The 27,604-nt window shown below is 38.1% G+C and overlaps 2 protein-coding genes across 3 annotated transcripts in view; both read left to right on the top strand.

Annotated features, from left to right (window-relative positions):
- The window catches only part of LOC128515041 (disks large-associated protein 2-like), a 74,354-nt gene that overhangs the window by 10,649 nt on the left and 36,101 nt on the right, over positions 1-27,604 (top strand). Inside the window, exons 2-4 of the mRNA XM_053489036.1 lie at positions 14,046-14,260; positions 16,807-16,963; positions 19,499-19,571. Of these exons, the coding sequence (XP_053345011.1) occupies positions 14,046-14,260; positions 16,807-16,963; positions 19,499-19,571 (445 nt within the window). The remainder of the gene's footprint in view (positions 1-14,045; positions 14,261-16,806; positions 16,964-19,498; positions 19,572-27,604) is intronic.
- LOC128515042 (uncharacterized) lies at positions 19,639-26,439 on the top strand. 2 transcript variants are annotated; one of them, XM_053489038.1, is made up of 3 exons: positions 19,639-19,791; positions 24,475-25,130; positions 25,579-26,439. In XM_053489038.1, exons 1-3 carry the CDS (start codon positions 19,647-19,649, stop codon positions 25,582-25,584), a joined length of 807 nt encoding a protein of 268 aa, XP_053345013.1. In that variant the 5' UTR covers positions 19,639-19,646; the 3' UTR covers positions 25,585-26,439. The 2 variants fall into 2 exon arrangements, with proteins under 2 accessions (XP_053345013.1, XP_053345012.1); XM_053489037.1 differs by lacking the exon at positions 25,579-26,439 and having other exon boundaries at positions 24,475-25,386.

Genomic DNA, 27,604 nt, shown 5'->3' with positions numbered 1-27,604 from the left:
GTACCTTGCACCACCAAGGTCAAGAATTCAAGCTCCTCCTTAGTGTCAGTGTGTGCATGGTGTTTTTTATGCTTCCCCGTGCTTGGTGGGTTTCATCCAGGTGCTCTGATTTCCTTCCACAGTCTAAAGATATGCAGATTAGGCTAATTGGTATTTCTAGATTGCCCATAGTTCACTAGTGTGTGTGTGTCTCTCTCTCTCTCTCTCTCTCTCTCTCTCTCTCTCTCTTTGTGTGCACCTTATCCACGGTTTACCCTGCCTAGTGCACAAAAATCCCCAGACATAGGTTGCCTCCCATGACCATGTATAGGATAATTGGTATTAAAAAAAAAGAGTGAGAATAAGTAAGTGTTGGATAAAGGTTCAAAGAAAACCTGCAAAAAAGTTCAAATAAATTCACTTGCCAATACGCCTCTTCGCTTTGTGCGGCATCCACTTACTGTATGTCGGCAAAGATTTATATTCCCAAGTTCAGTTAATAAGGCCTTGAAATTTGTATTAAAAGAAGGGTTTACCTAGACTGGTGAAGGAGTGCAGTTGGTTACTATGGACTGTACAACTTTATCTAAAACCACTTTAATCCCAACTGTGACAAGTTACTGTCCAATTTTAACTCCCAGGGGATTAAGACACAGGGTGCATAAGCGTGAGTCATGCAACATGACTTTTTCAATCATTCTGTTAAAAAGAAAACATAGCTACCTTTGCAGGCTTAAATGAGCATTTAAACTAACTATTGGTATGTAGCTATAGGGCCAATCGTATTCCAGAGGATGTAGAAATCTCTGAGCCAAAAATTGCAGAAGATTCAGACACAAGGCAGAGAGTCGACTTTTGAGTTCATATGTTTTTTCAACAGCCCAAAGCCATTAAAGTGTTATTTTGAAGAATTTGCTGATTAGAAAAACTTTTAGCAAGCAATTAGTACTTAGTGGAATATCACTTATTAGAAGAAAAATTACCATTTAAAATAATTAGACATGCTTTTGTCAAAGACTAGTCTTTAGAAAAGAGCCAGTTGATAAATAAAACCTACATCTGCCTGTTTTAATCACTGCACCAGCTGGTGAAAGGGGAAAATCTGTAACTTACTCTGTTTAAACTTGAAAAATATGGATTCTATACAAACGCTGCCTATCGTTACAATATTCTTGTGGGAGCAGCAAAATGCATAGAACTGGAGATTACTGTCATCGCTGCCCGTGCTGCCTAATTATCTTCTTGAGTTGCAGTGATTTAAGGATAGGGCTTTTTAGAGTTTCTACTAGTCTTCCGTGCTCCATTTTACACTGTATATTTAGGGTTTTTTATTTTTTTTAATTTTTTTTACAACATATCACCCATATTGGGGCTTTAGAAAGCTTTTATTCTACCAGGCTTAAACACTCACATTCCATACATTGCAGCTTTAACATGAAGATAATACAGAGGAGAAAACATTAATAGATGTGGTAATAAATCCCTAAAACTCTTTTCAATGCTGATCAGGGTTTGGAAAAGTCAGGTTTTTTGTTTGTTTTTTTATTAAGTTATTGTCACTGTTATGCTGTTATGTGGCAGCATTTTGGCAGACATTTAAGAACATGCTAATAAAGAAATAATATAGAAATATTAATGGAATCTGTTGATTCTAAGCTTTATATTTTAAAGGAAACTGGTATATCAAAATAAATTATTACCAATTTTCCAGTTCCATGGCATATTGTAACAATGTAATGCATCCAAATAGACTGAATGTATAAAGGTTTTATTAAGCATGAAGTCCAGAATGAAGTTTGAACCACAGTACCAAAAAGTAATGTACATGTCCCATGCACACTGGACAGAAAATGCTTTAGTTGTCATGTGATATAAGCCTGCAACTGACAGGAGACAGTGGGAATCTGCCGTACACTCAACAAATTTGACATAAATGTATAATAAATAAATAAATTGAATAGAATTGATTCCCAAAAGGTGTTACACCAGTGTTCTGTAAGCTAAACACGTTCTGAGCCTTAGGACTGAAATACATCCTATGATCTATCACTCTTTGGCCTTGTCCACTGTATGTCACATGCAGTGCTGATGAGAAGTTTTTAGGCCCTTTCAAGTCTTCCACATTTTGTTTTGTGCCACACTTATCTTAAAAAGTTTTCAAATCCTTTTCCTCCCTCAGCATTCTGCACATAATATTCTGCAATGACAAAGTAACAACCGTTGTTTCAAGTGATTAAAATCTCCAATTTAGATCAGTATTCCGACACATCGCTTAGTACCTGGTCAAAGAATCTTTGGCAGAAATGACAGCCTCAAGTCTACTTGTGAATGACACCACAAGCTTGGCATGGTTTTCTTTTGGAGGTTTCTCCTATTCTTCTTGGCAGGATTGCTCAAACTCATCCAGGTTGGAGGGGCAGCATCAGTACACAGTTATTTTCAGAAATGCTCTGCTGGGTTCGGGTGCCGACTCTGGCAGGGCCACTCCTATACTTTACAGAGTTGAAAGTCTGAAGCCACTCCTATGTTTTTGTTGGTGGTATGCTTTGACTCGTTGTCTTGTTGGAATGTAAATTGCCACACCAGCCTGAGATCCTGAGCACTCTGGAAAACATTTTCACTCAGGACAGGTATTTATTTTTTATTCCATTTTTCTCTCTATTCTGACTAAGTTTCCAGTTGTATAACATAAGATGATACATGGTGCCTGATTTCCTGATTCCAAATAGTTCAATCTTTGTGTCATCAGACCCGAGGATTTAGTTTCTCATGCTTTGAGAGTCATTCAGGTTCTTTTGGCCAACTTCCAATGCTCTGTCATGTGCATTTTAGTGACAAATGGCTTCTGTCTGGCCACTCTACCATAGAGGTCTGATTGGTGGAGTGCTGCAGTGATGACTGTCCTTTTTTTAGGTCTCTCCCATCTCCACATCTGAACTCAGGGTTCTTGGTTATATCTCTGATGAAGAACCTTCATGCCGATTACTCGTTTGTCTGGGCAGGCAGATCTGGGAGGACTGTTGGTTGTCTCTTCCATTTGAGAATGATGGAGGCTACAATGTTCTTGGGCACTTTTGATGTTAAGGAAGTTTTCTTACAGTATATCTTCCCCCAGTTCTGTGTCTTGACACAATGCTATCTTGCATGTAATTCTCCCGACCTCATGGCTTTGTTTTTACTTTGACAGCATTTACAGTGAGACCTTATATACACAGGTGTGTGCATTTCTTAAGTGTGTCTAATTAAGTCACTGGGGCACCATTGGACTCCATTTAGGTTGTAGAAGCATCTTAAGGACCATGATAAAGGTAGGATGGATACTTTTTAAAATGCAATATTTCAGTCTTTATTTCGCCTATCCCAGGAGACTTAAAGGTCCTACACATCCCATTTTTCATTAAATGTTAATATGATCTTTAGGGTCCTAATGAAAAGTTTGTATTATACGTTAATAAAAAATTTAAAAGGATTGTGTAAAAAAAACACTACTTTTACCTGGTAAAAACTGTTCTCAGCAACCTGTTTCAGTACATGCTAATTTAAATATTCATGACCTCTGCTGAGCCCGCCGCCTTCCCCCCACAAAGCCCCCCCCCCCCCAGTTCTGTGGGGCGTGTCTTTACAACACACGTGGGGTATAGCTACGGGAGTGTAGTCCAGTGCGGGCAATGCTTTGGACTGCATTACCCACAAAGCATTGCCCACAACGCAGTGCTTTGTGGGTAATGCAGTCCAAACTGGAAAACGCTGTAATATAGAGCCTGAGCCTGTTTTCTTAAGTCGTTTTTGGTTTGATTTAAGTATGGAACCTACGCGGAAGTTTGTAATATCGCCTGACAACGCAGAAATTAAAAGAATGGACATGCATCGACTCGATTTGTCTTTCTCATCACTTCATGGGAATGAATTAACGGGCTGTTGCGCTGCCGCGAGCAACAATAACATAAAGCGGAGAAACTTACTGAGAGAGATACGGACGCGATGTGTTTACTGATGTGTTTACATGACTTCTTAATCTTCGACAGACATCGTTATAAACCATCTAACGTAACAAAGGTAAGCATAATATAGTTTTCCGACTACGTACACAGTTTGCAACTAGACAATCACCTCAGTGCATTGTTTATTATAAACGGCCGATTAGGGATTATATAGAGACGGATGTACATAGAGAAGAAGCCATAACCATGTTCTATGAGAGTATAAGTTAACTTACACTCCGCATTCATCGTGATTATTAGAAAAGGCGATCTGCAAAGAGTCATAGTAAAATAAATTACACTCACCGAGCCTGGTGAAGATGAAGCAGGAACACGAAGCGTTAGTACAGATCCATTTTTTAGGAGCAGCTTCCTAGTAAAACCAGCTTTATATTGACCCGCGTTTATAAAGCAGTCTGGTGAAAAATGATTATCGCAAACATGAACGCATTTAGGTAGATCAGCGGGGACGTTAGCTTTAAAAACTAAATTCAGCCACTGCGTCCTCAGTGGCTCAGATACCTAACCCTAGGTAGGTACCCTAGGTCACTAACCCTAGGTAGTGAATGACAACTGCTGTGTTCGCTATTACACCCAACAACTGTACACAACACTCGCTTAGGCGCCATTTTGCTCCAGCGGCGAAAAACATTGGCCGACAGCTTCTTCTCACTCGGGGCGGGTCTTTGCTAAAACACCAGTGTCAATCAACTAGTGTAGGAACGCCCACTTGTGGTGTGGCGTCACATCGACAGGCATTTGCGATTGGCCTGCTTTCAGAAGGGGCATGTTATTGTAATAAATGAAAAGAAAACCACTGGGCGGCTCTTTATCATCGTAGAGTGGTTGTGTACGCACTCTCCTAACACACAGTTCAGTCCAAACAGCTTAAAAAAGTGCATGTAGGCCTGTATGACCCCTTTAAGGTACGAGGCAGGCTACCCCCTGGACATTGTGCCAATCTATCACAGGGCACACTCACAATTACACACAACAGACAATTTGGAAACGCCAATTAGCCTAATCTGCAGGTCTTTGGGAGGAAACCTAACAAGCATGGGGAAAACAGGCAAACTCAATGCACACAGGGACAGGATTCGAACCCGGACCTTGCATGCTTATGGCGACAGTGCTAACCACTACACCACCGTCGCTCCATTTGCTGTGGCTCTTAAATGTTTGCAGATTAACTGTTTTTTTGATTTTTTATATAAATATCATTAATAAATAAATTGCTTAATTTAAAAACCTTCTCTCTTAGACATGTACAGGTCAAACAGAGTGATTCCTAGCATTGCCTCTGCGGTGCACTGAGACTAATCAAAAATTCCCCAAAGAGTGTTGATTCCTACAACATGTATTTACTCCATAATCGTTTGTCTTAAGTCTAATTAAGAGTGCTGGAGGGTACTTTCTTTGCTTCACGTGTTGAGCAGCTTGTCAGCTTTTGCATATGTATGATTCATGTGCAGCTGCTACAGACACATCCTACACACAACTTATCCTGCATTCCTTTAAAATAAACTGTAAATAATAATAAAAAAAAAAGCTAAAGTTTCCAGTTGTATTTGCCACTGGGGAACTTTTACTTTGTGGAGGCTATCATTTGAGGGGGTTGGAACACAAGGAATATATTTAAGTTCTTGCTGCAGTGCCAAGTTAGTTGAGTGACCTTTGTTTCGGACATAACACAAGGTAGTAATTAACCAGCTAAATATAGCTCTGTTAATTTACATCTATTTAAAACAGTGACTTCCAAATAAGCCACCACTTTCCTCTAAGCAGAGACATGTTTCTGTCTATAGTACTGTATAAAGGAAACAGACTGTACTAATCACCTAAGTAAATTTGCTGTAATTTCACTACATTGTGCATTGTGTTTAGTAGTTGCGTGGTCTATCCTCTTAGTCATAAATAGACACCAGATAGGCGTGTTGATAACAGCACTGGCATGTAGAGCAGAATGTACTTGGCTTCATTGCCACTCCTAAGTAGGAGAATTTCATCTTTGCCAGAACATTTAGTCCCATTTTTAACAACACACAGCATACTGGACTATGAAACCACTTATCTTAGAAGAGCCCCCTTATGGGGAAGAGTTGTTCTTCTCTGAAAAATGAACATATTACACACACACACACACATGAATACACTGGCTCCTATTTTTTAAAAAGTGTGTTAGGAACAAACAACAAAAATATTGCAAATATTTTGAATGGGAAATTAACTAATAATAAATGCATATAGGGCAGCACAATGGCTTAGTGGTTAGTACTGTCACCTTGCACCTCTAGGGACCGTTTATTAACGGTCAGCAGATAGTTAGTTAATGTATTGAATAGTGATTGACGTGGAGGCCAGCTAAATATGAGAGAGAATCCAGTAATTTCTTTGCTAAAATACCCCTTTGCAAGGCGATCAGATGAAGAAAGAAAAAAAAGTTAAAGAGCTTGGACCAGATCGACCTGATCTTCTAATTAAGCAGCAGTCAAGTGATCACTTTTCCAGCACTTCTTATGGCTATTTATAGTACAGGTGATTATTAAAAGTTAAATTTTTATTTTGTTTCTGCCCCCCCCCCCCCCAAAAAAAAAACATTTTGCACCAGCTGCCACTGGTTTGGACACTCCTCCAGCTTGAAATTGACTGGTAGTTTTCGTTAGACAGGACTGGTCATTAAGCAAACAGTTACATAGCATAATAAATTCTCTAACTCTTACTTACAACAACCATGAAATTCTCTAAGCAGCTGTTTAGGGAGCTGAAAATGAAGCTAATTGATAGCCTACAAAGTATAAAAGGCAATAAAAAGGCATCAAAGCATTTCCAACTCAATTCCATCCCATTAAAAGTGATTAAGGTGCACAGTGGAAGTCAAGGCAAGATCTGAATGGCTACAGACATTTTCAGTTACAGGTGGCCGTAGAAACGCAAAAGAACCCCCCAATAAGGACCTGTAGGGTCAATTAGCTGACACAGGTATTGTGACCCATCAATTTTAAGGTTTGGATGTTGTTCCTTCTGAAATGCTTGTTCTTCTTACCATAGTTGTGCAGTGGAAAGTGCTCAGATGAGCTGTCAGGCCAGCCCAGACCAGTCTGGTCATTCAGATGTGATCTCGCAAATGGATTTTGTTTCCTGCAGAGCCTCCACTTCCAGAGAATGTGTAGAAGCCCAGGGGAATAGGCCTTTTCAGGGGTATCGAGCCGGCCAATTTGGTGCTGGTCCATGTGCTGCAGGTGGGTTCACAGGGGTTGACCTTCCTCCCTCTCGTTAGTGCTCTCGTTGGTGTTGGCTGAAGCTCTTGGTTTGTGTTCATGTGATTCAGTTCTGTGATTCAGTTCTGTTTTAGCATGGTTCTGCATCCCCCTAAATGGCTACAGAGGGCGTTCAAGTCAAAACAGGACTTGTGATAAAACTGATTGACATTTACAGAAGACTTTGTAAGTACTTTAATGAGCCCTGCAGTAAAACATTTGGATGGTTCCAAAGACGGTTCTACTGCCTTATTTACTGACGGGGATGTGAGGTGTGTCCAATGTTTTGTTTGTTTGTTGTTTTGTTTATTTTAATACCTTTGTTTTACAATGAATTTATTTTGCATGTTTGGAAGGAAAAACAGGGGTTATGAAGCACCTGTCTATTTTGCAGTGTTGCCTTACAAAATATGATTTGAATGCGCCCAAGACAACCTTACCTGTGACCTCATCACTGTGATATATACCAAATAACACCTCACCATAAGCCAGAGGCATTTTGTAAACAAGTGCTTAGGATTGCATAATTAATGATCCCAAAAAATTTCTAATCACAAACATTAAATGTATATTTAGGGATAAGGAAACAGCATTTAATGAAAAGGTCACCTTGACAACTGTTAAAGAAGGAGGTGAATCTATAGTATAATTTAGGCTTGTCTGGCAGCCAGTAAAACAGGAAATATTCCACATATTGATAAAAGGAATGATTTTAATTAAAATTCTCGATTTCTTGAAGTTAATGTGACACAGATAGTCATGAAACTGAAGCTATAAAAGGAGGCACAGCCACAAAAGACAATAATCCAAAATGTTCCTAAAAAATCCACCATGACCTACTTCAAGAAATGCACAATAGAGCTTGAAGATGGCCCTTAATATACAGCCCCAAAATACACATTCATATTTATGTTATATTATTATTTAATAGGAAAAAAACTGTGCATTCATTTGTGTTTACAAAAACTGCAGCAACATGGTTAAACAGAGAACCTGGTTAAATAGAGCATGGATGGCTTTAGCTTTAATAATTGCATAATTCTGCATATAAAGAGATTTTTACATCGCTTGTCAGTCATGCATTTATAGCTAGCAACCCCTTTATCTTGGGCAGGGTTGTGGTGGATTCACAGTTTGAGCTGAGAACACTGGGTGTGAGACAGGGACAGGTGTCACACATATACCTAATTGAATAATAATGAAAAGAATGTGCAATATTTATCATTCTCACATTCTCACTCATATCGCTTATCCTGTACAGTGTCACAGGAGGCCTGGAGCCTATCCAAGGGGACACGGGGCACAAAGTCGGGTACACTGGACTGCATCGAGTGGCACAAGCATGCACACACCCACACACTCACTCACACACAACGGGCAATTTGGAAACAGATTAGCCTAATTTGCATGTTTTTGGACTGTGGGAAGAAACTAGAGCACCCAAAGGAAACACCACGAAGCACAAATATTCACCCCTTATTCTGGAGATATACAGTAGTGATAGCAAGAATCTCAGATGGACAGACAGACAGAAGAAAACATAATGATTTAAATAGAATGAAATTATTTAAAGCAGTAGTGTTTTACATGTAAATCATTTGCGTTCTAGCTGTGTGTTAAGAAATTGTCTTCCAAATTAGTCGAATGTTAATAGCCAGCAGGTCAACTATTCCGAATAAAACCTGTAGGTTCTCATGAGCAGCTGAAACTTCTTGTGAAGCCTCTAGTGGAACCAAAAGTAAAAACACTACAAGAACCTATTATTATTATTATTATTATTATTATTTATATATATTTTTAAGGAAATTAGCCCTTCCCAAGAGCATCTACAGTACAGTGCATCAATTTTATCAGCCATCATTGTAACTACAATTACACTGTGTATATATTAGTATGGGTATACTGTATATGCCTGCTTGCATGGTTGCAAAATGGGGGCATACAAGCAAGAGCACCTGATACGTTGTGTAAAATATAGAAGTGGATCATTGATATTTTGTGGGTGGCGGTTTAAAGGCTCTTGTGAAGATTGATGGCGTCATGAACTCTGCCAGCTACCAAGATATTTCTGCCCCAGACCTGGTTGTTTCTTCTAGAATTGAAATACTTTTCATAGAGAGAGCTTTAACAAGATGACGAGTCAGATATACTTTTAGATAAAGAAAGAAAGGTTAAAAAAAATGGCAAAAGTCATCATTTTTAAATCCCAGTCTCCATAACTGTACTGAAAACCTGCAGCGTTCTGAATCAAGGAGACAAAAGAAGAAAAAACCACAAGAGCATAAACGTGAGAATATAATTGAGTTTAAAATATTCTGCAATGAGGAGTGGAACTAAATGCTTTGCACAACATACAGTACTGAGTCTTACATCGAGTCTCCAACCATGTAAATATTACAACACATAATGCTATTACTTTCCTCACTGTAGTTTTTACAGATCATTAATTTATTTGGATTTTGCTTTTATGGGAAAACATATTTGGAGTATTTGTGAATTATTTTTATGCAGTAATGCTGGAACCTCCTGTGCATAGAGTTTGCATGTTCTCCCCGTGGTTGGTGGGTTTCCTCCGGGTACTCCAGTTTCCTCCCACAGTCCAAAGATGTGTAGATCAGGCTAATTGGAGTTCCCAAATTTCCTGTATGTGTAAATGAGTGTAAGTGTGTGTGCCCTGTGATGGATTGGCCTCGCCTTGGGCCGTAAGTTTCCTGTGTTAGGTTCCAGGCCCCCTGTGACCCTGTATACAGGGTAAAGCAGTTTAGACGATGAGTAAGTGAGTGAGTAATGCTGGACTTAAATGTTAAATGCTTTATAGTTTGGACATTGGGTCATTGGTTTTACCATAACCATCTGCTGTGATTGGCCGTCATGAATAAGCCAAAATGTTTTAGGGTGAAAAAAGATACAAGAGTGCATTTTACATTTGAAGGGTAAAATAAAAGATGGAACACCTTACCTTCTCGAAGTCCTAGCAGGCCTGCACAAACAAGAGCTGTGATCCTGAAAGTGCACCATCGGAGACATGGTGTAAGCGTGTTTCTCTTGGTTTGTACAAGAGTATTTGCAGTTATATGTGTATGTGAATTTGTATGTGAATTCTAAGGTGATTTATAGTGTAATATCAGTCTAGCTTGTGGCTAATGAGGTGCATTTGTGGAGTTATGTGTTTTTTACATTTGCATTTTAGACTCTGTTAAATTTGGCAAGGACGAATGGATTGATGCATTTGCAGCTCATTCTGGTGAATGTTTTGACAGGCAGGGGTCTATTTATTCTCGGATTCATTTTAGCTAGTGTAGTCGTAGACGCTGTGTATTTTAAACTCAAATCAGGCAAGAAATCAGTCTGTATCCTACTCATTGCCTTTGTAATTTTTTAATCTACATAAAACTTTGAAACACTCGACATGAACTTCCCTCGAGTTCTCGATCTGCTACTGAAACTGATGTGCATTTGCATTTGTTTCTGTATTCAACAATTATATAAATTAATAAAACATTTTTGGAGCAAAGAGCATTTTAAACAAGAAAGTATTTCATTTAAAATAAAATAAGCAGCAGCATGACGCATATAATCATGCAAATACAGTCTTAATGTACACATCAACATCAGTATGTGACAGAAAGTGTGATTTGTGTTTCTTTAATTGTGGTCTGGGTGCTAGTTTCAGGCAGGCTAATCCAAGTAGTTAAAAAAACAACAACTGCTGATTAAGAGGTGCCGTGCAGGGCTTAAATCAAACTTCACTCGTGCACACACACATGAAACACTTGCATACACATATATGAAACAGTCACACATACATATATACGACTAACTGCTCAAACAACTACATATGAAATGCACCCACACACACCTATGAGACGCGCACACACACACATACACAAGCACACAAACTCTCTGTGCACACACACCTATGAGATGTGCGCACACACACACACACACGAATTGGATCTTTTACTCAACCCACCAGGCAACTGTTGTGCAATCCTGTAAGAACAAAATCCCAGTGTGAATGTATGTAGTTTTGTGAAATTCTGCAGCAGAAGGATACATGACAGCTTGAGTGTGTTCATGAGGTTCATCTGGAGAAATAAACAAACTGTCTGTCTGTCTGCTGTAGGAGAGTTGATTGTAACTTGGTGTTTAACCATTGAGAACTACATGTTCATACAAAAGAATGACAGACTGAGCAATGTAAAAAAAAAAAAGACAAACGAGACATTCTGCTTCATTATTTAACAGTGGCAGTAAAACAACAAGAACACAACAACTCATTGTTTGTCCCTTCAGTTTCGTTCCATCTTCAGAAACCAAACATTGTATTCCCCGTTTTTGTCTATGCTGACAAGCCGAGCAAAACCATTTGCTCATGTGTATCACACTGGCGTGCCTTACAATGCAGCAGATGTTGAATTGCTTTGCTTTACACACACAGTACTGTGCAAAAGTCTTGAGCCACTCGGCATTTCTTTATATTTTGCTTCCTAAGAGCCAGACTTCATTATATATATATTTTTTTAATGTATTCTTGAGAAATAGTTCTCCGTGCTTCCTAAAGAACTTTTTTTGGCTTTTATTTTCAGTCCAGTCGCTGTACCTGATCAGTTTCAGAAAAATGTCTTTTGTTTATTAAGCCACACAGTGACCTATGAATCATTTAAGCATAAAAACCATCTAACTTAAGGCATAAAGCAGTGAGTAACAGGTGCAAACAAGGCTAGATGATCAGGCCGGTGATTCGTTAACTCGTGATGCTGAATGCTGAGTCGATGGAACAGAAGAGAGGGGGAATGAGGTTGCTGCTGAGGTTGTTACGTGCCAGTTTTGGCACATTAAAGCGTGTTTCAAGAAAAAAAAATGTTCCCATTAGTTAGATTTTTTAAAAGAAATTTAATTTATGTTAATATGAGGGAATAAGAGGTGGCTCAAGACGTCTGCACCGTACTGTATGTCTTGATATACACACTGACCCCTTTATTCGGAGCACATGCTCAATTGTTTATGAATTGTCCAATCATTTAGCCGTTAATTTTAATGATGGTAATTTTAATGTTTCAAAACGAATCTTACAATTGCGAACTATTAAGAATTTGGTGATGTTATACCAATTCCTGAAGAATGAATACGTACTGTTACTACAGTCCTCATACCATCCCGTTAACGGATAGATGCCAGCCTGTGGACACTGGAGGAATGTTTTACACAGATGTTTTAGATTAAAAGATTTCTATTTTGCACTGGACTTTAACATGTAAAGATACTTCAATTGTGTTTAATCTTCACTATTTTCCTTTAATTTTGTCATTACTTCAATCTACATTTAATACAAGGATTTTCGGAGGCTTAAGAATCAATAACGACTTGAGCTCTCCAGAGGTCATAATGAATTCGCTTTGTTGTTGATTAAAGAGCAAATTATATAAATGTAAAAATGTATTAGATTACTATAACTTAGCTCTGCACATTTATCATTTCATTTGACTTGACCTTTTATTTTTTGCAACACCAATTTCTAGCTTTGTTTTGTGTTGACTGATTTACATTGCTTTGTGTTTCTAATCATTGTCCTCCTTGCTTTAACTAATACACTACTGTACATTCACACTAATGCATTTAGGTGATACATTTTCACACACTTATGTCCAAACAGGTGTTAATTTGATGCGTCACACTGCAAAACTTTTAAATTAATTTCAACATACAGTATCTGTCAAAAGTTTGGGTCCCAGTTTGGATTTATTTTCTACATTCTAGAACAATACTGTATTTTTTCAAAATCTATGAAATAACACATGGAATTAGGCCATTAGGTAAAAACAACAATGACAACTACAACAGTGTATATATGTATTGTGTATAATAACTGTATTGTTAAGTGGATGTGCAAAACCCAGCAAACTTGAAGACCATCTCAGGAAATGCAAGTCCAAAACTTATCTCTGTTGCAAAGGAGAAGGACATTTAGAGTTACTAGCCTCAGAAATCACCAATTAACAATGTAGCATTAAATAAAATTCTGAAAACACTATGGAAATACAAGTCGCATCCAAAATTTTGACTGGTAATGTGTTATGTACTGTATGGCACCACCAAGTATGTTGTTAAGTGTGGGAGCCCCAACGAAGGACTTAGAGGTGAGCGTTGGTAGGTGGGGTGTTTACTTTGGCTGAGGATGATTAGCTTGCATGAGCACAACGCAGCGCAAGGTAAGGGTGCTTATACACCGTTCCAATTAACTCTCTTCTGTTCAGACAGTGGTATGTGTTTTTATGAAAAGAGGTGCGGCTACTGTATGTCTGCGCGTGCCACCTCATTTTTGATTATTTTCCCATCTCTTTAGGTCTCTCTTTTTATTTTCACTTTTCTTTATCTTTTCTTTAATTTTTCCCCTATACCAGAGCAATGCTCTAATACCTGGTGCTATCTAATGTTCGCACATAGTGTGCTGGTTTCTGGGGGTTTAAATTACCTGCCGGACAGGTGTAGCGCGTCTCCTCTGATTGGCAACATGGCAGGGTTGCCTAGCAACCATGCTGCTCTGCTTGTCTATAAATCTGGCTAATGTCTGCTTTTGCGCAAGTGGTCGTGTTACAGTAATGTATAAAAGTTTGATTTCGGGCTTGCTTAAATGTTATAACATTATATAGCACATTTTTATTTGCCTCATCCATGGTTTCCAGATTGTACATGTACATGTCCCAAAATGATATACACCTATTCTTGTATGCTTCAATGTTTAACCAAGGACAGCCCCCTCACCCCATCTCTAAACTGATTTTACTAATTCATGCTTTACTAAAGTCCTTGTATTCTTTGTACCCAGGTGCCTGGTGATGAGTGGAGTGGTTACCCGGGAATCAAGAAGGACGAGGAGATCCCGTGTCGGCGGATGCGCAGCAGCAGTTACGTGAAAGCCATGGGGGATGATGAGAGTGGTGACTCAGACACCAGTCCCAAAGCGTCGCCTCAAAAATCTGTTCGTCCAGATGCCCTCGTTCTCAAATCTGCCATCCACAGACCTCATATAGACAGCCAAAGGTAGGACTGACAGAGAGGTTTCTTAGTACTTTTTGACAAGGTCAGATGAAGCAGACAGAGTCTTATGATTTAATTCATGCCTTTATGCCAAAATGAATAGCCTCGCTGTGGCGTCAGACGGACGGTATGGTTTGACCGGGTTGTTTTTTTATGCTTGTTTGTTGTTGTTTTTTTTCGTGAAAGATAAGGGTAGACATGAGGTGTGACAGAGTAGCCTGAGGTGCCATGTTTGAGTAGCGGTTACTATCACTTCTATCTGCGCTGAGAGATGTTTCTGATAGCAGCCTAGCAGGTGAGGCATCCTAAATGTGATGGTGAAATGTAGTCTGTGAAATTTATACTGCACATTTAAATCCATGGGTTTTTATTATTATATCATAAGTAGGCTATAATATAGTAGATGCGTATATGTTATTAGATTTGTGCCAGGATGTTCAAAAGTGTTGATGTGTTGTTTCTTGTTGCATTTCAAATGTTTGAGTTTACATTTGTTTCAGAGACACCTGCACTGGGATTAAAATGGTGCAGTAATGGACGGTTTGTTTCTTACAGCAAGCAGGCAGACTTTTTTTTTTTGCTTTAGTGTATTAACAATTATAAAGCTTATTGCAGCCACCAGTAATTCATCTGTGTTTGCATGCATGACAAATTAGTAAGCAAAATTATCACTCAGGCATGAAATATACAAAGTTTGATGGGATCATTTAACGCAAGTACAGTATAAAGGTTTTTGTGTTCAGAGACCAGAATATTTATACCATGAATATTTATGCCTATTAACAGTTTAGCTTCGATGCCTGTAGATGGTGAAATCCCTCAAAATGTGTGAAATTTAGTCTGTCGAAGGTTTACATAATGGTGCTGCTGACTGGAATGGATCATTATCTCTGACCTTGCTGCATGTGTTGGGTGGAGATATTTTTATGAAAGGTTGCAGTCTGCCGGGTATTGAAGCCTAGCTTGTAATTTGTCAGCAATGACTCATCTGAATATTCAGTAGATCGGAAATGACACGAAGCAAGCTGAGAACAATCAAGCTTCTCTGCGTTTTAATAAAGATTAATAAAAGAATTTAACAAAAAAAAAAGAAAAAAAAGTTGCGATCTCAACAAGGAAGCTTGATTGAAATGTATTTACGATTTTGATTGCTGTAGTACTATGTAAGAAATGCCAAATATTACATTTAACCTGAATTATATTGTGTTTTTCCATAGTGCGATTGTTAATATATAAATGATAACCTAAACAAAGTTAATAGATAGCTATTTAGCCTTTTAAAAGTGTTTTAAATCTCTCTGATGCATCATGAAAAGACAATGTAGCCTGCTATTACAGATGGAGAGAATGTGCTACACAGTCTGGGTCTGACAGCCTGAGTAGTTTTACAAGTGAATCACTGCTCAGTACCAAAAATAATTCAGTCCAAGCTTTCTAAGATGATGCAGTATAGTCTAATTAGCACCGAAATGGTCAAACATGCATAATTCATTTCTCTCACTGTTAAACAGAAGTCAGCTAACAGTTATATTGTGATTTGAATGGCTACTGAAAATCTGTAACAATTTATTGTTAACTTTTGTCTAAATTTAGGAGTTGTTAAGTACATGTTGTTGAAAGATGTTAGCGATTGCAGTTTCACGAAGTCAGCAAATGCAGCAAAAATTATTATAAATGTTGTTAGAGATCAGATTGAACTTAGTGGAACATTCTGCGTTTTATTCCTAAGAATCTTTCGTTTTTTTATTTAGCAGGGTTAGGTAGCTTTTTTCTTTTCAAGGTATATTGTCATATAAACACAGTACGCATTCGCCAAAACATGGTATTAGTGCTAAAAAGTCTCACCTGGAAAAAAAACTACATTATTAGATAGGATCATATAACACCATTTCTTTTCAGAATACTTAATGTTCCTTATCTCTTGATCCATGCTTAAGTTTTTGTAAATATGCATACTCATTTATCTTTTTATAAGATAACAAGAAACAGATTTGCTGAATACAATTTCATGCCCTTTTATGTAGTATCCATAACTTTTTTGAATTCAAATCTTTCAACGATCTTAAATGTCATTCAGATGAAACTTGAATAATTTAGATTTCACATAAGAAGACATAAACCCAAAACAGTTTGTTATTCTAAAATGCAAAATTGTTAAGATATTGCAACATTAATTTGACTATTAATTTGATTTCACTACAGATTTTTTTGTTTTTTGAGCTCTTACTAGAAACCAGAATGCTTTATTTTAAGCAATGATGTTTACAGGTTATATGGTTCTAGAAGCTTACACAAATTTTTATTTCCATAATATGGATAATTCGCATGGTTAATTATTATTAATTGATTAAAAATGGTGGATGCTGTGTCCCTGCATTAGTTTTTATGGCCAAGATTATGAAATCTTACAAATAGACAGATTTAAGCTGAGTTAAGTGAATGGATACATTTCTTGAAATTTCAGAACTTTTTACACTAATTTACAAGACATCAGGTTGGTGAAAAATAGTATCATACCCTGCAGTTGCCTGCTTGTTCCCTTCATTTAGCCAAGGCTACCACTTGCAAACAACAAGAGATATGCGTCCCCATCCCGGTGTGTCTCTGGATCCAGCGGCCTCCTACCATCCTCCCCAATATCGCTCTCGCAACCAGAGCTACATGCGCGCGGTCAGCACCCTCAGTCAGGCAAGCTGCCTCAGCCAGGTGAGTGTAAGCAGGCTTTCATACACACACACACACACACACATGTTTAACATTGATTTGGTTTGGATTTATTATTAGAGAATCATACTCAGCAGTGTGTTTAAACCTGATATATATGGTTTGTTAGTAATATTTAGAGGGCAACAGGATTTTACATATACAGTGAGGTCAATAAGTATTTGATCACCCTGTGATTTTGCAAGTTCTCCTACTTAAAAATCATGAAGGGGTCTACAATTTTCAGCATAGGTGCATTTCCACTGTGAGAGACAGAATCTAAAAAGAAAAAATCAGAAATCATGTTGTATGATTTTTAAACAATTAATTTGTGAATTACTGTGTCAAATAAGTATTTGATCACTTGCTTATCAGTCAGATTTCTGACCCTCAAAGATCTGTTATTTTCCTTTTAAATAGTCCAGCTACACTCTGCTCATGATTCTAAATTAGTAGCACCTGTTTGAGGTCGTTAACTTTCTAAAGACACCCGTGCACCCCACAATCAGCCTAAGTCTAAGTAGATACATGGGGTATCAATGATGCTAAGAATGGTGAAGAATCAGCCCAGAACTACACGGGAGGAGCTGGTCATTGCCGTGAAGAGAGCTGGGACCATCGTTTCCAAGGCTACTATCAGTAATACACTAAGACGCCATGTTTTAAAATCTTGCATCACACAGAAGGTTCCCCTGCTTAAGTCAGCCCATGTCCAGGCCCATCTGAAGTTTGCCAGGGATCATCGGGATGATTCAGAGGAGTCATGGGAGAAAGTCCTGTGGTCAGATGAGACCGAAGTAGAACTTTTTGGTCTTAACTCCATTCGCCGTGTTTGGAGGAAAAAGAATAATGATTATCATCCCAATAATACCATACCTACAGTGAAGCATGGGGCTGGAAGCATCATGCTCTGGGGGTGTTTTTCTGCACAGGGAACATGATGACTGCACTGTATTAAGGAGAGGATGAACGGGGCCATGTATTGTGACATATTGGGTAAAAACCTCCTTCCCTCAGTCAGAGCATTAAAGATGGTTCGTGGCTGGGTCTTCCAACATGACAATGACCCAAAGCACACTGCTAGAAAAACCAAGGAGTGGCTCCGTAAGAAGCATATAGACTATTTAAAAGCAAAATAACTGGTCTTTGAGGGTCAGAAATCTGGCTGATAAGCTAGTGATCAAATACTTATTTGACACAGTAATTCACAAATAAATTGTTTAAAAAATCATACAATGTGATTTCTGGATTTTTCTTTTTAGATTCTGTCTCTCGCAGTGGAAATGCACCTATGCTGAAAATTGTAGACCCCTCCATGATTTCTAAGTAAGAGAACTTGCAAAATTCGTTAAAAAAAGTTGTCTCACTCCTTTAGTGTTTGTTGCCTTATTTGATACTGATGCTGGATGTGTAGTTTTGGATGGTTTTCCCATGTTAATAGTTGGCTATGCTAAATGTGCTTTTGTAAGTATGCATGGTACCCTGTGATTCACTAGCGTTCTATCCAAAATGCATTTCAACCTCGAGCACAGTGTTCCTAGGCTAGGCTGCTGATATCCCACACCCAGGCTAAAGCTAAGGTCGCATGGACAAATGAAACAATTAATAAATCAGTCAGTCATGTTTTTGTTCTTTTGTTCATGCATAAATGAACATGCATAAGAATAAAAGAAGAATCTTCTTTGAACCACTATGAGATCTATTACAGCAGGCAGAACCGTTCTTTGCTAGCCTCTTGGAACTTTTGTTAACCTTTCTTATTCATCGTAACATTTTCTGCACTGGCACAGACACACAGCAATCCTATGTTTTAAAAATTGACAACTCAAGCTAGCTTTAAGTGTGGTGATCATTTTGTAAGCATGCAATTGGATTAAAAAAATTATTTCAGGACTTTTGCTCCGTTTATCAAGGCTTTTTGAACTCAAAGTTAAGTTAAATATGAACTCACTTGCCATTTAAAAATGTCTATGAACACATGTTAATTTTTTCTGGATCATGATGACATTTGCATGCGAGTACTTAGACAGGCACCTTACAAGAGGGAGTAAGCAAGCAGCTTGTATGTGGTGATGAGCAAGATAAATTTAGTGTGGCTTGAGTCTTTCTCTGGATTTATAGACTGTGGATTGTTTCAGCAGTGTATCAGTATTACTGCTTTGGATGATTTTTAACAGATTCAGTTTTGTGAACCTAATGGATGAGCCGTGATGAAGTAGAGACCATCTGTTTAAATGCTGGAGTAAAATCAGGGCTTGTGTTATGACTGGGTCCTGATAATGTCAGGAATGTAATTTTTCAAGAAAAGCTTTGGCTGCTTGATGCTTGTATTTGGTGTCTAATCACTTCTTTTTTTTAAGCAGGGTTTTTATTACATGCATTCGACACACTACTGACTTTTGTTTAGTGTGCAAATATTGCTCCTGTACTTTCTTTCATTTTTTCATTCTCTATTTTAAAAGGATACCTGCTGAAAGGCTAAATTTGTCGCTCCCATTTTCCCTCCTGCTAACACTCCTTTGTATTCATTGTGCAAAGGGGAAGAATCAAAGTGAGAAAGAGAAAGGAAGAGGAAAAATTAAGGACTGCTATTCCTGTTTTTGTCTCTCAGGTGAGTGAGACTGAGGTCAATGGCCAGTATGAGTCAGTTTGCGAGTCCGTTTTTAGTGAAGTAGAGTCGCAGGCCATGGAGGCCTTGGACCTTCCTGGCGCTTTCCGCACTCGAAGCCACAGTTACCTGCGTGCAATTCAGGCTGGGTATTCCCAAGATGACGACTGCTTGCCTTCAATGACATCCTCCACTGTCACTTCAACTCTCAGATCCACAACAGGTAACCCACCCCTCGAATCCAAAAAAGAGAGAAAGGGGTTTCAGAGCACATATCCATCATACTGTCCGAACATCCTATGACATACCTACATATGTACAGTGGGGAACCCTTGTGCTTGAGAGATGCTGGGATGGGAATGTTCCTGGTCAAGTCCTGTCCATTTGTGCGTTTCTTAATTTGCTTTGATCTCTTTGTCCTTTAAGTGTTCAATCTCAGATGTCTGTGATTGTGTCTTTGCACGACCGATGCATTATCCAGTCCAGTCATAATGAGTTGGGAAGGGTAGTTCACACAGACTGACATGCTCACAAGGCAACATACTCTTCTAAACAAAGCATTCTTTCGTTTGTTTTGTTTGTTTTTCTTCTTCTGACATGACAGAAAAGTTTAGAGGAGAGGGTAGATAACCAGATCAGTCCTTATCAAAATACAGGTTCATGCATTTTATCTGATTAGTTATTTAAAGTTATTAGCTTTATTAACAATGGTGTAACCTGCAGCTTACCGGGATGAGATGCTTCATTTCAGGCCTCCGGTACTGGTTGCACAAAGTAATTCCAAAAATATTTTAGAACCTGAAGGCTGAGTCTGATCCACTAAGAAATGTATATCAAGCATATAAGTGGTTCAGGATATGTAGTCTTTTGGAATCATGGATAAACAATGATTTTTGTTGTAAAATGGCTATTAAAGGAAAATAACAACAGTGACACTCTAACTGCATGATTAATATGTGAAGCATGAATTTAAATCATAAAGACAATGTAGTGACTAATTAAAATACATCATTTTTACAGTAATTATTAAGGCATAAAGACCAAACAGTACAAAAACAGTTTAAAGGTTTTGTGCAACACGCGCATAAATTGTGTTCCTCCATGAATATGATCAATGATTCTTTGTGCAAACAGTGCCACTCCCTGAACACACACTCATTAATGGTGTATCTGTGTACATTCCAAGTATAGCTATGAACCCTATTGAAACACCCTTTGATTATTTCAATATTCACTGTCAAATATTGTTATCCAACTGGATGTTCTTCTCTGTAAATACAGGCCTTTTGATGCTCCTTGTTTTTGTTCAGTTTGTTTGTTAAGTCCAAATGAACTTTGTAGTGAATTATCTGTTTATTCTTTTTTGATGTGGGTTCCTCCCGCCATTTTTTTCCCCCGAATGGCATTTCTTTGATTGACCATTTTATAAAACTCAACTGGTTTAATTTGACCAAACCATCACAACCAACCAAGTTACTGCAGCAACTGAGGATTAAGGAGAGATCCCCAATCCCACGGTCATACCCTGCTGAAGCGCTTTCACCGTACAACGCTCCCTGTCGACTTTTAACATTTGTGGAATGGGTCACTTTTATCTGTTTTATTCTGGTATACAGCACATATAATTACACAAACGGTGTCCCTCTTGGCAGCAAATTGCGAAGGGAGCGTTTAAGATATTCAAATGCTTTGACAAGTGGTTTGTATCTAGATGTTAAAGTGTACAAGAGATCAAGATAATGTAATCTTACCTTTTCTTGTTTTTTTTATTTATTTATTTTTTTATATTGTCTGTAGTGCTTCATTATATGACCAGGTCCAATTAGTCCAAAAAGATCATAGAAATCATGAAACTCAGACTACTCTTGACATTCCAGGCCGATAACTTGTGTGCAGAATTAATTTAGGTAAATCTGTTATACTCTGGTATGTAATGTCCCAGTATTACATGGTCTCTTTGGCAGCAACAAGTGAGCATAAAGTTTTTTGGGTCCCTGAAAACAATTGAAAATATGACAGATATGGGTACATCTATAAAAGTAGTCAAATAGATAGGCTTCATCAACTGCCCACTTATAAGTAGTTTAAAATAATATCATAAAATTCTTGATCTTCCTATATTGTAATGCCCATAGTAGCACATTGTAGTTGTAAGCATAATTAGTTTGAGTTGAAAAGTTTGTATAAACCCTCAATTTAGAGGGAAGGAGACAAACAGAGCCTATCCTTTGGTCAGCCACACTACACAAGGAGATCCAGAGGAAAAAAGCAGAAGGAGGGCTTACTTGTCACAGGTATTTTACTGTCAACACGCATACATATATCTAAGTATATGTGTGTTTTTACACTGCCTTCTCGACTGATTAGGGACTAGCCTCATTATGGCTGCCATGTTTTAACACTAGATTAGAAAAAAAATTAATGATTGACCCAAAGCAGATTGATTCAAGCTCTATGAAAATCTCTAAACAACTGGCAAAACTTGTACTTGGGAATGGAAGTGGGAATTATGAGTTGTTCATTGCTTTCTTGGGCCCCTGATTTGGAGTTCACTAGTAATTTTATATGGGTTTAGTTTAATAGTGAAAGTATTTTGATTCATTAATATGCTGTAAAAATTGGATCTTTAAATTGCCATTGGCGCAAAATAGTTTTAAGTTCTTGAATTAAAACTGAAATATCAGTATAATGTTGGTGTGGACGTTTTCAGCTATGTAGGACAGTGGGATTGCAGCCTCTCCCTGGTGCAGCCCTTAAAGGCCTCTTTTCATGCTCTGTTTACACCCCCACATCTCCACATGGTCAAATCGCCTTTACTGTACATTGGAGGACCCAATATGTTCAATAGGGTTCATATCTATCACTTGGGCCACTTGTGATTGTTCGATTGCCTTTTCATCTTTTCTGTTGCACAAAAAACATAAACTCCTAAAATCTGATGACAGTGTCTAAAAGGATGTAAAACATATAGATACAAATATTGTGAAAATATAGATACAAGTATTTTGATTTTGGTAGAATGATCGTTATGATTATGAAAGTTGTGATGAGGAGGAGGAGGAGGAGGAGGAGGATGGCAAATGCCAAGGGAACCCTGCTGTCCCTTGGACTGATGAAAAGATGGAAAGACATTTGGAGGCTAATGCTTGACACGAGCGAGAAGGCAGTGTAAACACACAATACAAGGCATATGCTATGTGAGTAAAAACAGTCACGAACCAGTGTTTGCCAGTACCTTGGTTAAATAGTAATGTACAGACCATAACCAAAACCATTTTGCAACCAATGAAGATTGGAAGAGTTGAAGCTGGTAGTTTTCTGGTCTACACAGCACTGATCATGTCTGACCAGACCAAACATTTGCTTTGCCTCCACTGGGAACCAGCTAAACATAGACTCCTACTCTGAATGAAGCAAAAACATAAAAAATTGTACATTGACAGATTAAACGATCAAAGTGCAGCTTAATCCAAGTTAAATATTGCTACATGCTGTAAGAAATTTGATTTCATTTCATATAACTTTATTTCACCTTCAAATACTCTTACTCAAAAACAAGACCTCTTGACTCTAAACAACTTGATGTAGCTTATTAGTTTAAAAACATAAAACTAATAGAGACATGCATTTCGCTTCAGCATACTTTAATAACTTTAGTTACTGATTTGCAGCTTAAACAATTACAACTGATGGCAGAGGTGTCTGTGCAGGGTTTTTACTCACATACTGCAAGCATAGATACAGTCCCGTCTTAAGGTATTAGAACAGTTAGGCCAAAGACACATGGGATTCAGTTGGACGAATATGATATGATGAATCAAAATTTCAGCATTTATTTATTTATTTATTTATATTTTGATACTTTAACCACATTAGTACATGGCACCTTTTGTTAAAAAATATTGCAACGTGACTTGATAGGATTTTCTTGTTGCACAGAGTTACATAAGTCTTGTTGCATTAGTTGTTTATAATAATAAACCAACATAAAGACCTGTATAAGGGGGAAAACATTTCAATACTGATAAACGAGAGAAAATCTGTCTGTGGCATTGCATAAGCATTGGAGCTAGCAAATGCAGTAATTTGGAAAGTCCCTGAAACAACAGTCAGTGACACCACAAACAGCCCCCACAAGGCAGCAGAGATGGTATCACAATCCAACCTTTCAAGAAGAGTGAGAGTAGAACTATAGATTTTATACCAAAATATGCAAACCACTCATCGGTGTTCAGAATTGGAATGCCAGATTGGTTTTTTTCAAATGAATGCAGATTCACGAAGGTTCTGGAACCGAAAAAAACCTTTACCAAACTGAGAAAAAGGTCATAGTATGGAAAAAGAAATGACCGCTCATGATCCAAACATATGAGTTCATCAAGTAATGAGAGTAATGTCATGTGTCATGACTTGGGCCTGCAAAGCTGGCCAAGTCAATCACCAGACCTTAAGTCAATTGAGCATGTATTTCACAATGGAAGCAAAAACAGCCACCCACCCTAAAAAAGTGGTAAAAGTGTGGAAAAGAGCAACAGGAACCAAAATGCAACAGTTTAGGGTTGGGCCAGTGGGTCACTAGCTTGAGGCACCTATTTCAAGCACAGGATATGTAAAGGAAATATTAAGGGTACCATATTTAAATTGGGTTGGGTCTGCAACCAAAGGTGCCATGTTTTAAGTTAAAACATCACATCTTTTAATCTCAAAACCAAAAGTTTTTTCTTTTTTTTCAAAAACAAAATATGGCCTTGCCTTTTCAATACTCTGAGAGAGGACTGTATATGTAAAAATTGGGGATTACTCATCATGTTCAGGAAAAATCAGATTTTGGCACTTTTTGCTCAACTCCCCAACTGTTGAATCCTCTGAATGCTCTTCTATTTCCATATTTAAATTTGTCTTCCAGAAGGCTATGATGCGATGGAAGGCACATCTTTGTTAAATGAGGATATGATAGAAGATGATGATGGTGCTAGCTCCTCTGCTTACCAGGAGCTTGAGCGTTTTGAGAGAGAGAATGCAGCTCGGAGTCATCACAGCACAAGTTCTACTGTAACAGCCATTTCTGTGGCTCCAACTTCTTCTCCACCCATTTATCGTGTTCCTGCGCCAACACCCTCCATCCCTGAACCACATGTTCCTCAGGCCATTCAGGCTTTTAAAGAATCAGCCAATATGGTGGCAGCCTTTAACATGCAATGGAAGGAAGAGATAGCGGCCATGCGTTACGAGCTGGCTGAACTGCGCCGGGATGTGTGCAACGAGCTCAAGACCTTTAATAGCAACTTTTTTAACTTCACGCAGTGCTACAATATGTGGACCTTGTGCAGGGAGGCAGCGACTGGAAGCTCTACCCAATCAAGTGATCGAGTGTCAGTTGGTATCCAGACTGGTAATAACGGTCCAGTCCGACAAAACACTGTGGATGTCTCAGTCATGTGCCAACCAGAACCGGCACCGTTTAACATTTTTGAGGTGATGGACCCTCCAAGGATTGAGATCACTGAAGGAACACCTGAGGGCCCAACAACCTCTAACAGCCCAACAAGCCCTGCAAGCCCGGTAAGTCCCATCGATCTATCTGGTCAAAGACCACTAGGGGAGACCAAGATGGACACCAGCAGGAAGAAGAAAAGTCGTAGTCGACCAGAAGGACAGAGAAGCTCCAGTCTGGAACTCTGGTGCAGGAAGTACACTAGTGGGCCAATGTCATACCTGTCACTATCATTCTGATCATGCAAATCGTACAATTCAGTGAAACTCGGGAATTAATTCCACTCTAAACCAACCCTGCAAACAGGGGCAAGGTACTTTTAAAGTTTGCACACACTAAAAGCCAGAGTGCAGTCCTTGTCCCTTTGTTCTATGCAGAGATGATTGCTAGCTAGGCATTTTTTTACACTGAGATCAGAAGAAGATGCCACACTGGTTTATTTTAGGTTAGCTAAACCTTCACAGAATAATCTATTTTGCTGCATTTTTTTCTTCATACATGTATATGTCTCCACAGATTTGACCCAAGAATGTGGCAAGCAATGCAAGGAATGTCATCTCCATCCAACTGTCTTCGTAATGCTCCGTCATTAACCACTAAGCTTCTCAATTGACTAAAGTATACACATGCTGCCCTTCTGCAATGACATCCTCACGATGTGATCTAATCAAATACGAGTTTACTAAAACAGCTCATTTAGCCTATGAATATTCAATCAACACAGCAAATTTTAATTGCTCACAAATTGGAGTTGAATTGGAGAGGTTGTGTTTTAGCTAATATTGCTTTGTCAAGATAAACATCCTAAATGATGTCCATCAGAGTGCCATCAGGATAATTTTATTTTGTTTTTTGTACACTACAGCACTTTGCCCTTGTGGCGATGAAGTTACTGTGGAAGACCTTATCATAAATCATAAACAGTGTATGGTTGAAAGTTAATTGATATTCGAAAATCTACATAAATGCTTCCCTCACAGTAAGCCTTTTGCTGTAAACCTGAATATAAATGAAGATCAGAAAAATATGAAAGATAACAGTTAGTGTTGGAATTAAAATATATTAACATAGTGGGTAGATGACCTAATTTCTTACCCAGTTATTTCTGTTTACAATTTGATCATCTACCACTCATGTGTGGGTTATTCCAAATAAAGTGGGACCAATTTTTTTGCTTTTCTTTTACCAGACCATATGACGCAGTTTAAACTTATTTGTAATTGGAATTAACAATAGAAACTATTCCAGATGTCAGATTATATTTTGTATTTTAAGAGTATAATTTATTTAAAATGAAATATAGAGATGCCTATGAAAGTCATTTTGAACTTCCCAAGACATTTATGTCACTCGGCATAAATTGCACAGATATCCCTTATATGTTGTGCATACAAGGCCTATGTGCACGATCCCATATATATATATATCTACTGGAGTTATACTGTGAATCCTCTATGTAATATTTATATAATTCCATTAAAAAACATATTTATAGAATACAATAAACAGTAAATATATAAGAACTATGAGAAACATTCCTTAACATAAAATATATTTCTCTATTTTTTTTTTTTTTTTGCTGTTCTGTTTTATGTAATGCGTCTACAGTAAGACTTTAAAAGTGTATTATTTTGCTAAGGGAAAATCATATTCATGCCAAAGTAGTTATGGACAAGAAGGTTTTTAAGCTGTGTTTCACCAAAAGCAGCTTTGTTGACTGCAGACACTTCGCTAGCACATGATCTCATGGGGAACAGTAAATTGTCTGTCTTACAAGCATGTATGTTTTACAGTCCAACATTCAATGCGTTTTACTGTCTGTCTGTTGTTGTTTTTTTTTCCTTCTTGCTGTTAAGTGCAACAACATGTAGACTGTGAGTTAAGCATAGTGCACACCACACAATTTTACCAACAATTTCCCTGTCTGTGTGACATCTTACTGTAAGCTCCCGCTGTGACCACTCATGCAGTCGGTACCCAGTGATACGGTGATGTAATTTTTAACAACATTTTTAAGCAGGTACGACATTCTCGAGGTGAATCATGTAGCGTGTGAACGCCGCTGAGATAAAAAGCCAATAACTATTTGTGTGAGAGGGTGAAGACAAAAGTCAAGCACAATATTCATTCAATTAGAAGTTATTTGGAATACCATGTCCAAATGGTAGCAAAAATCTAAACAAACATGGCATGATTTCTGCTGGTGATGGTGAAAATAATTCTTTTTTTGCAGAATGAACTGTGCTTAATGTCAGTTTGTTGCCAGCGTATCCTTCCTCAGCATTTTCCCTTATTCCCCTTTTGCTGGATTTCATGGAAAATATAGCAGAAACGGCTACCACAAGTCACAAATGCTGCTTTTAACTTAACTCAGAAGTGGGAAATAGGAACACAGAATAATGCCATTTTCCCTCTATGTTTTTGAGCTACAAAAGGAGAAAAACATATCCATGTTCTTCTTTTCCTATCCTAAAAATCCAGCAAGCCAGCTGCGATCAGTGATCTGTATAGTCAGTGTTATAGATTTAACAAATCAGTGTAT

Source organism: Clarias gariepinus, chromosome 27 (genome assembly GCF_024256425.1).
Source record: "Clarias gariepinus isolate MV-2021 ecotype Netherlands chromosome 27, CGAR_prim_01v2, whole genome shotgun sequence".
Taxonomy (NCBI): Eukaryota; Metazoa; Chordata; class Actinopteri; order Siluriformes; family Clariidae; genus Clarias; species Clarias gariepinus.
This window is presented reverse-complemented; position numbering and strand designations above follow the sequence as displayed.

Coding starts and splice junctions, on each gene's coding strand:
- LOC128515042 (XM_053489037.1), top strand. CDS start 19,647: ATGGAGGCCTTGGACCTTCCTGGCGCTTTCCGCACTCGAAGCCACAGT. Junction 19,792..24,474: donor AACTCTCAGATCCACAACAG/GTAACCCACCCC, acceptor TTTGTCTTCCAG/AAGGCTATGATGCGATGGAA.